At 38.0% G+C, this 12,599-nt stretch overlaps 1 protein-coding gene across 4 annotated transcripts in view; it reads right to left on the reverse strand.

The window, feature by feature from the left end:
- ESYT2 (extended synaptotagmin 2) overlaps window positions 1–12,599 on the reverse strand; it is a 168,833-nt gene that overhangs the window by 64,898 nt on the left and 91,336 nt on the right. For all 4 annotated transcript variants that reach the window (XM_089651707.1, XM_089694252.1, XM_089651793.1 and 1 more), the window contains exons 4-6: window positions 12,263–12,339; window positions 7,998–8,070; window positions 5,985–6,074 (exon numbers count right to left, since the gene is read on the reverse strand). In XM_089651707.1, coding sequence (XP_089507833.1) covers window positions 5,985–6,074; window positions 7,998–8,070; window positions 12,263–12,339 — 240 coding nt within the window. The remainder of the gene's footprint in view (window positions 1–5,984; window positions 6,075–7,997; window positions 8,071–12,262; window positions 12,340–12,599) is intronic.

A 12,599-nucleotide genomic window follows, 5' to 3' on the forward strand; every position in this document is an offset into this window, starting at 1 on the left:
TCAAGTGCAAAAAAATACCTGTTTACATGCCTAAAAAAACAAAACAAAAAAAACAAAACAAAACAGTGAGCTTCTAATTTCCTGTTAGAGCTGACAATACCGTTCCTTTGCTGCATCAAAATCCCAAGACGTGAAGTCAACCTATCCATTCTATCTACGTGATAGCATTTTGCATGTGACAGGTAATCTTCATTGAGACATAAGGGGTCTATTAAGTAGAAAATATTTCATTGAAAGAGTAGATGATGCCTGGAACCTATATCCAGCAGAGATAGTGAGCCAATCTACATTAAGTGAATTTAAACAGACAGACATTCAGCAAGTATCTATGCACAAAAAGTTAAAAAGGTAGCAAACTTGATGGACCACTTGGTCTTTTTTCTGCTGTCATTACTCTATGTATCTATTTAACCCCTCATGTATCCTTTGCTCTCTGCCTAAGTCGGTCCTGTACTAAAAGCTCCTGGGTCTCCTTGCCTGCCAGCTTGCCAGGAGTGCAAGCACCACACATGCAGGAGGTCATCAGAAGATATAAAATGACTTTACAGACCCCCAGATCCCTTTCACAAATAAAGTGTAAAAAAAAACAAAAACCCATTGATCTTGTCAGGAATCTTGCTGGTAAACTTTTGTTTTCTGTCTGTACTGTTATCAGCTACATTGTTTTCAGCTATTTCTGTGGACAACAGAACCACGCCCTTTCTGTTCCAAAAATGAGAGGGTGCAACTTCAATTATGGCAAATTACAAGTTATTGCTCCAATAGCACATGTACACCCAAGGTGCCTCCTCTTGTTTTTGAAGCTGTAGTCACATTAGTACGCCCACAACCTATGGTGGCAAGTAAGAGAATATTCTTTTCCTATGAAGGCTCATAAGACCTTCCGTAACCAGAAACTTGTGGGGGATCTACAAGCGTCAATATGTCCTCATAACCCATCTACTAACCGCTTGGAAACTATAGCAAAAGCTTGCTTGTCTGGTAATTTATCAATAACTGAATTTAAATCTCCAATACAGTGGATACTGATCTATGAGGAACAGCCAAACTTCAGGGTTCCATGGCCAAATTTTATCGGGTCTGGGAACCATGGATCTTTAATTATTTATCACAGAATTTTCACCGATGAACTGAGGACCACCACTCTCAATTAACTTGACGAATGTGAACTGTGAGCCTATTCCATTTTTTTACCCTCTCAATTCGTTTTCTCCTCTAACCCTTCTCTATCTCTCTGCTGTTTTTTTAGAATTCCTTTCTACAAAGATTGCGGTCACTAACTGAATAACATATGGTCTATATAACAAACTATTGTCACTTCTGACTCATATATTTTGTGCAATTGGTTATCTGTTTATGCACTTTTTGTATTGTTCAATACACCAGTGCAGCCCGTGAAATAAATGCATAAATAAAAATATTAGTGTAACGCAAATAAAGACCAAAAAGAATTCCATCAAAAATTTAAACACAAGTGAGTTATCATTAAAGCGACCTCATATAAATGCATGTGTCTAAAAGTAAATATGTGAAAAAAAAACGTATGTGTGTGAAAATGTACGTATAAAAATCCCAAATATTCATTAAGGCACTTGACAAACATACTTAAACACATACATAAAACACAATTATGATGGCTCTATGTGGATGTATGTACCAAATGCACAAAAAAAAAACAGCGGTTATGCACATATATACCATAATTAACATGACTTCATATAAATATATCAGAAACACAAATGTGAAAAAAAGTGTTGTGCATAAAAGTCTCAGATATAGAGCCTGAAGAGAAAGTCCGTGGTTTTCGCTGTCTGCAGCGAATGGAGGACAGATGTAAGTCCCAAACCCTTTTAAAACTTCCATGCAGCCAAAACGCACACCACCTTAGTGCAACAAGAGGGAGGCTTAACGGAGTGAAATGTCCCCCAATTGAGAGTCTTCTAATTGTGCTCTTTACACTTCCCAAGGCAATCAGCTCAATTTCAGAGGTCCCCCAGAACTCTACACCACTCTGTCTGCACAGTTTGGTATGCTATGTAACATAATGGAAGGAAAAAGAAAACAAACAAAAAAAAAACAAAAAAACAAAACACTCTGAATAGTGAAAAATCACCAAGGCAAAGGAGATTTAATATGATATTGCACTTACAATAGGTGAAAAAACAAAACGGCACTTCATATCATATACAGTGGTTTTAGAGGTTACCTCTTTATGCACTGTTTGTATTGTAACTGAAATATCTATTTCTATTAAAATGAAATATAATAATTGAAGAAAAAAAAAAAAAAAAAAAGGAGCGGGTGGGTTCTATGGTCCTATCTTGTTTCTGCTATCTGGATACAGAAGGGCAAGTGAGCTTTATTATGCCAGGGATAGAGGTATGTTATTGGCTGAAACAAAATGTAAAACAGAACAGAAAAAAAAAGCACATATGTGATATATATATACACATACACATATACATATATATATACACATACACATTTACATATATATATATACATATATATATATATATATAAAAACACATACATACACACACACACGTGACTTTGCATTTCCATTGGCGGCTACAGATATCGATCACCGGGTCCTGGAAGAAGATTCCCCCCCGGCACCCAGTGATTGCCGACAAACAGTGACAGGGGAGAGACCAGTGTGTAAACACAGGTCGCTCTCCTGCCAGCAGTAACATGCAGTATGTTTCCCTCTTAAAACACACACACAGCACACAGAGTAAAACAGCACACAATAAACCCTTTGATCTCCCCAGATGTTAACCCCTTCCTGCCCAGTGTCCTTAGTACAGTGTCAGTGCTTTTTAATAACACAGATCACTGTATTAAGGTCGTTGGGATATCAGTGGCAGTGCCCCCCTCCCCCCCCGCAGTGTCAGAATGCCCGCTGCCGTCCCTCTAAGTCGCTGATCGTCGCCATTACTAGTATATATATTATAATTACAGTATATATACCGCCATTTGTAAACGTTATAGTTTTCATGTAAACCAAATAATTCACTTGTATCAGGATTTTTTTTTTTTTTTTTTAGCAAAGAGATGTAGCAGAATACATTTTGGCCTAAATTTATGATGAAATTTGATTTAAAATTGTTTTTTACTGGATATGTTTTATAGCAAAAAATCAAAAATATTGTTTTTTTTCACAATTGTCACTCTTTTTTTGTTTATAGCACAAAAACCGCAGAGGCGATCAAATACAACTGAAAGAAGGCTCTATTAGTGGAAAAAAAAAGACATAAATTTAATTTATGTACAGCGTTGCATGACAGCACAATTGTTCGTTAAAGTAACGCAGTGCCGAATTACAAAAAATGGCCTGGTCAGGAAGGGAGGTAAATCCTCTGGAGGGCAAGTGGTTAAAAAACAACTCCATGAATCTTTTTTACTCCCATGCAGTGGGGATATGCAAGATTAGGCAAGTATCTCTGCAATCCCCTAGACAAAAACGAGCAGTTAACCCATGCATTGCAGGCATAGCTCCACTGCATGGGAAGATAAGATTTTTACCCAGAGTTCTTCTTTAAAGGACTGGTAAGCTACAATATGCTTTAAAGTATAACTAAAGACAAACATTTTTCTTTCGCTTTGAATAGAGCGGAGAGGGACTAGAACACCTACTGGGTTTTTAATGCCGTCTGTGCCCTGTTAGGGAGCTTCATCCTCCCTATATGTCCTGTGTACCATTATCACCGAGAGTGAAAGTGAAAGAAAATCAATATTTTGCATTGTTGCAAGAACAGGGATAGAGGGGAAATTTTCCAATGTTATATAGCCTGCTAAAGAAATTTAAAGCAAACATGCAGGGGGGTAGTCATAAAGGACATCTTAATTTGAAGTGAAGTTTCCTTTAAATGTTTGTAGCAGAAAGCACTGCAGAGGTGAATACTGCTGACACAGCTCTGTGTCTGGACAATACAAATGCATGGTAGGTATGGGACTTAATCCTGTACTGGGTAATTACCTTTCAATCTCTCTGCTTGTTTGATGAGCAATCCACTTCAGACTTCAATGGCATTTCTCATTGTGACTAATGGTTATGAGAACATTCTTATTACCGGAACATTGTTAGGTTAGGATTTCGTTGAGCGCTAGCACAAAGACTGATAGGTGAATTTAGGAACACTCCTCCTGTATTACAAATATGTAAGCAAAAAGGGTTCCCAGATCATCAGAGCTAACAGAAGAACTGCTGCACTACATTGATGATGGGGACAAAATCAGGGGGAAAGACCTGATTTTCATTTTTGATTGGAAAATACCTTTAGGCACTATTAAACATAAATCAGTCCACACTCACACATGTCAAAGACTCAAAATCTATATAGAGGTCTGATATATGAAAAGTTTTCCATAGGAAATATGTTTGTTTCTTGTTTCTTTAAAACCTGCACTGCAGAAATGACAGTCGGGTGTTAACTGGATGCTGTTGGCAGCAAATTGTTCTTACATCAGCCCAACGACAAAGAAATGTAAACGCTATTCTGTCAGCAAATGTACATTTCAGTTTTGGCCAAAGAACAGTAGTAACATCAATCGGAGAGAAATATTTGTTCTCTCTTTGTTGAAATGCAATTATGAAAGCTAAGCAAACATACAGTACGTGTTACCAGGTAAGAGAAAACACAGCATCGTACTGATATTCAGAGAATTAAAATAGCTGTAATTGTTAAATTCCTCTGCTTATTTCCTGCAGTAAAATCATGTGAATTTCTGTTTTCGGCACTGCAGTCAAGTGAAGACATTTTAAACGGCTTATATCCTGCACTCAGGACAAGTGACTGGTGTGTTTAAATAAAACAATTTACCTGTGCCTATACACCCAAAAAAAAAAAAAAAAACAATTCCACATATATGAAACAAATAGTGACTGCTGCTACTACATAGGGTACTGTCCCTCAAATCACTGAAGTAAAAGTAGGTAAGCACTGCCTTATACCATCAAAATCATAACTGGCAACATAGGGGAATCGATACAATAATACCATAAAAAGTCCAAAGAGCTTGTACAAACAGTGTAGTCTCTTAATCTGTGCTCATGCTATATTCTTCTTATTAAAGTGCCAATTCACATGCTGTGCTCCCCACCAGAGCTCCCACTCACTCACCGACTTCAATGGATTCATAAAACTAAAGAATCTATTGTGCTCAGTTAGAAGACTCTGGTTCTGCTCAAACTTGTAGTTGTCCTCCCTATGGATGTATTCTTCATGTAACAGGATAATCCAGCTCTGCGCTCACAGGGTATGGATACTCATATAAAGCATAGGGAAATAAACACCAACAGTATGTCTGTGAAGGTTCACATTTCTCCAGGTCATGGTATATCTAGTAGTCATTCAACTGGACTGGTTCTTAATCCAGTTACTGTCAGGGCTGGGCTCCTGCTACCTAACAAGCAGCTCTTTTCTTTCAGGCACTTTCAGTATATATTAGTATCCATACCGGTGAGTGCTGAGCTGAATTATCCTGCTATGTGAAAAACCATCCATACGGTGAAGGACTACAAGTTCCAGCAGAACCAGAGTCTTACAATTGAGCACAATAGACTCTTACTTAGCCTTAAAAGTCCATTGAAGTCGGTAAGTGAGGGGGATCACTGGCAGGGAGCACAGTATGTGAACTGGCACTTTATTAAGAAGAATATAGCACGGACACAGATTAAGAGACAGCACTGTTTGCACAAGCTCTTTGGACTACTTATGGTGTTGTGTAGATTCACCTATTTTGTCAATTATGTTTTTGATGGTATATTAAGGCAGTGCTTACCTACCTATACTTATATGTATAAAAACTGTATAATAATATGTGAAGACATTAGCATCTCTAAGTGCAGAATATAAGAGTGCAGGTCAGCTACCACTAGGAGGAGGTGCGGTGATATGCGATCCCCTGTCTGGAGGAGTCGTTCTGGAACAGGAGAGAATAGCAGGATGGTAAGGTAATGCATTCCTCTTCTGACTCACCGGTTTCTTCAGAAAAAATATGGACAATGCTCCGATTATTGGGATGTCTCCAATCAACGGCTCCAGAATGACTCTCACTGTACCATGAAGCTGAAAAATGAACAAATAACATTACGGAGAACTATTTGTCCTTCCTGGCTTGAACATGTCCATACAAAAAGCAGTGCTATATACTATGAAAAGGCTGCTCAGTTGCAATAGTAAAAGATTTTACTACAGTTTATTAAAAAAATTTAAAAAAAAAATAAAGTTAAACTCTACAAGTGCTTTTTTTTTTTTATATTGGTAGCTTTTTCTATAATCTCATGGCTTGTTTCTCCCAATACCTGGTGAATGCCAGGAGGCTGATGGCATGTGAGAGTTAATTACAAGTACCCATGTGCACTGCAAGACACTATCCTTAGGGTTCAACATAGCCTACTGACAACACCTCCTGGGCTTAGCTCCTGTAATCCGTACTAAAAGTCACAAGCCAAGTCAAGTTCTATTCTTCTTACATGAATTACAAATCCTCCCAGTTCTACCAGCTAGGCCGTAATACATATGAATAGTATTAGTATCATATGTAAAAATGTTGTGGAAGAAAAAATCTCAGGTCATCACAAAAAAAAAGCAAAAAAAAAGCAAGAAATGCCGAAGCAAAGGGTCATAAAAGGGTACACAGAAAACTGATAAGTAGCCATGGACTTTTTGAGAGACATATAGAAAAAAGCAAAAACACTGATATAAAAAGCAGAAATTTTATTTGCTTAACATTCAAATTAAGACTCTACAAAAGCAAAAGTCATTAAAAATATGTCTGCCTTTAGCTTCACAAACATGTAATAATGCCAAAGAAAAATCCACATGTAAACTCAACGCATTCCGAATGATCTTCCTCAGGAGTACATTACAGTTATTTGGAGTCACACAGTACAATATTGCCTGGAATAAACATCAAGTGTATTCTCTAGAGCAGCATGGACACCACAGGTAGAAGGCTGCCAATTTCAAAATTGTGCATTATTCAAACTAGGTATCTAAAACAAAGGCAGGTCTCAAATACGTCCTAAACCCCCCGCAGAAATTGGTAGCGGGCAAGTAAATGTTTATCACCAAACAGAAAAGGAAAACTATGAGGGGATTATGGATATGCCTGAACAGCAATAGCAGGTTTCCTAATCATCCATTATAAGTGAATTAAGGTACCAGTTGTAATCTATATTGCCACATCATAATCATCTAGGTCAGGAGGCATCACAGTAGTGATTCTTGATGTTAAATGTTTGGTGATGAACATTTATCTGTATGCTGCCAATTTCTGCAGTTTTTTTTTTTTGGGGGGACATTGTATTTGAGACATACGTTTGTTAGAAATACTTTGTTTGAATAAGGCAAAATTTTGAAAATAGCAGCCTTCTACCCATTTGGTATCGTTGCTGCTCCAGAGGGGATGAAAATACCCTGCTTGATGTTTATTCCAGTCGATATTGTGCTCTGTAACAAATAGCAACTGGGTTCCATCATACGGATTTTTTTCACATGTAATTTTGAATAAAATAATGCGAAACACGTCGAGTTTACATGCAGATTATTCTTTGGAATAATTATATGGATAGATTTTCAGCAGGACCGTTTGACAGAAGCTGGTCATTATTCCGACTTCTGCTGAACAGACAGCAGTACACGCATACCAAAAGTGGGCCAGTTCCAATTTTCGGCCCCTGTATACCAGGCAATAGTTCGGTCCAGAGCAATGTAGGCCTACATTAAGATACACATGAATACAAAAGATGAGGAAGTTTCAAAGGATGATTTGTTTACTAATTAGAGGCAGGAAAAATAGGATGTCACGTGGGGGGGCAGAGAGAGTGACTCCAATGGGTACTTAAGTCTTCTGGTGTCCAAACTAATTGAAATATAAGCTTTGGATGACTTCATCCTCCAAGCTATCTCAATTAAACATGTCTTCACCCTGCAACTCTATAAAATATCAGCTCAATGAATTCTGCACGGCTCCAGCTGAATATTTACCTGGATACTCTTTACTCCAGCTCGGCAGAAATATCTCTTTATTTCCAAATCAATCTCCGTGTTTCCTACAAAACTGAGAAACAAAGAACAGATTCATACTGGCTCAGCTGATTTTAGCGTAACTTAATTACTCACATGCAACATCAATTAGCTGCTACACTGAATGGTCACTGAATGTTGGTATACATTTTACTCCTGCTAGAAAAAAAAAAAAAAGAAAAAAAAAAAAAGCTAAAACATTTTATTTTCTGTAGTGATTCCAGTTGTATTACTCCTTGTAATTATGGTTATACATGTAAATAACAAGATGCTGATCTGCTTCAGTATTAAATATGTTCTCCTTTGAACTTACATGCTGAATTTATATTACCAACATCACTTACAAAATATAAAAAGCTGTGCTAAGGTCAGACATGGGGAAGAGCTGACACATACACCCTCAGTAGCCTAATATATTAAGTCCAGTGTCTCTTTAAAGCGGAACGTCACTTTCTTAAGCAGCATAAGGATTAAAAATTGTCCATGTTTATAGTGTCAGTAAATAGATAGGAAAGTGTATCATATTTACTTGTTTTAAACTACTTTTTTTTACATTTCTTCAGTTACTGTCTAGTTTCCTTGCCTAGGCAAATCAGGTCATAAATCCCAGGAGTCTTTAGGACGAGAGGGAGGGTTCTCAGCTCAGCCAATGCTTGAGCCAAGGGAAGATGGACTTCAGGAAGTAAATGTTACATGAATCATCTGCCCTTACTCAAGATGGCCAGTGGCAAAAATACCAGGGAGTGTTTTTCAAAATGAATTCTAAGCAAAACAAAGCATGGAGACATAGATGGATGGGCGAGTTTGCTTTGAATATTAACAATGAATTATACAGCATTTTTGGTTTGTGGTACTCAGACACAGAGCACATCTACTTTGAGGAATGAGCCAAGGTTCAGGTCAATCCAAGTTCAGCCTGCACGAGCAGGAATCTGTCAAGTGACAACAGGCCACCATCCCAACTAGCTGCAGCTGTGGAATTCCCCACGCTACAGCTACATGTAATAAAAGGGGCATCATTGACCTAATATGGCCACATTGCTACATCTGGACAATGTCACTGGCCAAACAGTTAGCTCATACTTAATTTTTATTAAGGTCAGGACTAAAAATATAATTTCTTTTACAGATGAATTCCAGGTATGGGTATTTTGTACATTGTTACATTAGTCCAGCTTGGACCAATGAAACTATGCATATTCCATACCTGGCCGATGCTCCTGGTAGCTGGAAATAACTGATTTAGGCACCCCCTACTCCAGTGGGTCCTGTGCTGGGCAACTGGCCTTCTGAATTCTGAACACAGGAAGATGGGCACTGGGCACAGGTCCCATTCAAAAAATACATGTATGGTATATGCATACATTATATTGATACAAGCTGGATCAATGTAACTATGCATAAAACACCCATACCTGGAATTCTTGTTTGAAAAATGTTCATTTCAAATTTTTTTTTTTTTTTAAACACAGCTTAATGACCCATGAACACTAAACTAAGATGGCTAAAATGAATGTTTCAAATCAGACAAATTGTGACAATAAGCAATTAGCCTTTTCAGTGCTGTTTCTTCAGGTTATTTATAGTGCTCAAAAATAACACTGTAATACATGTATATGTTTGTTAAAAAAAAAAAGAAAGAAAATTAACTCAATATTATTAGAATTTACCATTAAAGTGGTACTGAACTCAAATATGGAAAAACGTTGACTGGTAGGGTTTTATAGTAGAAGCCCTAGTGGTCCCTTCTGTCATAAATGCCTCCCTCTGCCTGTCAACAGTAATGTGATTGGAGCCGTACTTGTGCAGATCAGACCACATTTACGGCACCCAATATGTGCCATAGTCATGTGACTCCCGTGCACATGACATCAAAGTGGCTGAAGAGATCGAACCCAGAAGGAAGACAGAGAAGATAGAAGTGCCCAGGGCCAGTGGGAGCAATGACAGCGCAGAGCTGGAGGGCTCCATTTGACAGATAAGTTTGTCATAATGTGCTAGTATGCAGTGCATACTAGCACATTATGGCATAACACTGCAGGGGAGTCCATTTTTTTAATTTTTTTGCTGGGAGTTTAACACTGCTTTAACACATTCAGTACATTTACCAGCTGTAAGTAAAAATACAAAATAGATTTTGGTACTTTGCCTGGAGTTCAGCTTTAAAGCTCGGACACAAAGGAGAAGAGCCTGTTGCTTAACAAAGCGAATGTATATAAAATTAAGCTGTGTTTACTTTGAATACCTAATCGTGCTAGGGAAATAAATCCGCATATTTGCTAGCACGTAGTTGAAGTGAAAGGAACGTCATCTTATTTACTCAGTGAATGTTTATTTTGCCTAGTAAAGAGCATCTATTACTTTATTATATCAAACCCAAACTGTGCTTACTGCGCTTCTGAGAACTCTGTATCTATCGGTAAAGGGTGGCCTAGATACAAATGGTAAAGGATGGCCTAGATACAAATGGTAAAGGATGGCCTAGATACAAATGGGAGTTTTTAAATGCACTTCTTAAGTAGACTGGAGGATGACATTAGCAGATATTGGCTCACCTTTTTGAATGGTATGATGACCCCCCTGGATTGCCCTCTTGTAAGATATTAACCTATTGAGTATACAGCAGATGACTGGAATAGTGCCACCTACTGGGGCCTCTCAAGCCACACATCTTTCCTGCAGTCTTTCACTTAAAGGACATTTGCCCTGTTGGCTCATAGCATTATTGGATGCATGCTCAGTCTCTTGATACATGACCTCCTGAAAAAGCTGATCATTAGATCTGAGAAAAGTGTAGCGTTAAGTCACTTCTGTCTTCTGCATGAATCCGCTCTTTCTAAAAGATATACCACATGCTACCTTTGTCAAGGGTGTTTGTTATAAATGTTTGAGATACAGTTATCTGAGACTAAGCAGGCACTTAGGGTGGCTACAGGGGTATCACCTAGGAATGATAAACTTTATGCTGTATGTCATGCTGTACTGAGCCAAATATTTCTGACTATTAGATGGTTTTATATATATTTTTTTTTATGCAATAAAAAGCCACCTGAAAGATCCAATCTGAAGTTTGGTAATTTTACAGTGTATATTCTATAAAAGGGATGTGGTGCCTTGTGGGCCCTTCAGTCCAACAGAAATGCTACACGAACTTCTAACTGACTATGAACAGTTTTGTAGTTTAGTGCAATAGCTCTTGCCAGTGGTGACAGGAGCACTGGGTCACAATGTTATAAACTGAAGGAAAAGAAGGTGTCTTTGTTAGTAAACACACATTGCAGGTGCTGATGTCCCAATTATGGCAGATTATTAAAGCAGAACTTCACCCAAAATGGGAAGTTCCGTTTGTTTACATTCCCCCCCCCACCCCTTTCCAATTTAAGAATCTGCACTTTTTGGCCAATTCTTGGCCCACAGCCTTCTGGGACATATGATAGGTCCCAGAAGATTGCAAGACCACTCACAAAGCGCAGCGTGGCTCATGCATGCACAGTGGAAAACCAGATGTGAAGCCGCAAGGCTTCACAGCTGGTTTTCCTTAGTTAAGATGCCGACTCCTGGCCTCGAAACAGGTTGAAGAGCCATGGGGACGTTGCAGGATCCCTGGACAAGCAAATGTGCTTATATTAAAAGTCAGCAGCTACAGTCTTTGTAGCTGCTGCCTTTTAATTTTTTGGGGAAAGACTGGGGAACCACTTTAAAGGTCATAAAAACACAAGATATCTTTCAAATATGTACTGAATGGAAATACTGTTGTATGTTGTTTTGTTGTCTGTGCTTTAGATAAACTAGCTGTAAAAATAATCATCAAAGATGTGAAAATTACAAACAGTAAAGCTGACAAGCTCCTATATTTAATTCAACAGAAGACGACTATTGTGACGTTTTATCTAATTATAAGATGGTCAAGTGACATGTTTTAACAAAGTCAGAAATTATTCATTATTTCCTGTACGCCATTTTCTTCCATTATCACATTAGGTAATGCAGACAGAACGTGTCCATAAAAGCTGCCACTAAAGAAAAAGAAGGAATTACAAAACTATTACATCTGTGTAGACACTACTGTATAACGATGTTTAATGGCTAGCCATCATTTCAGTTCTGACTTCAACAGCCGCACAATCAAATCACCACAACTAAGAAAAGCCAATTCAAAGTGACTGATATTTCAAGATCATAATCTAGACAAATCAGAGAAATATTCAGATTTTAGGAATGTTTACCTTATCTTAAGATCCAAGATGATCTGTCTCTTGTCTACATTTTCTGTATACACTTTAACCCCATTCACTCTTAATGGCTGTGAGAAAATCAGAGGGAGGAAAAAGGAGAAAGTTTAGATTAAATTTTTCACATAAATCATAGTTGTCTAGAATATACATTTAGCCCTGGTTCACACTAATGTAGTGCGGGAAACGCAGCGAATCCTGTGCATTTCCTGCACCGCATTGCAATCGCACGGCATCCATGAGATCTAGTACGGGTGTCAATGTTAAATTGACACCCCGAAAAAGATTGCAAAACGCAGTGCGATTACCAGAATTTGCATCGTATGGGTGT

Source organism: Staurois parvus, unplaced genomic scaffold (assembly GCF_062004578.1).
Source record: "Staurois parvus isolate SC_StPar_1 unplaced genomic scaffold, SC_StPar_1.0 ptg000005l, whole genome shotgun sequence".
In the NCBI taxonomy this organism is placed as follows: domain Eukaryota; kingdom Metazoa; phylum Chordata; class Amphibia; order Anura; family Ranidae; genus Staurois; species Staurois parvus.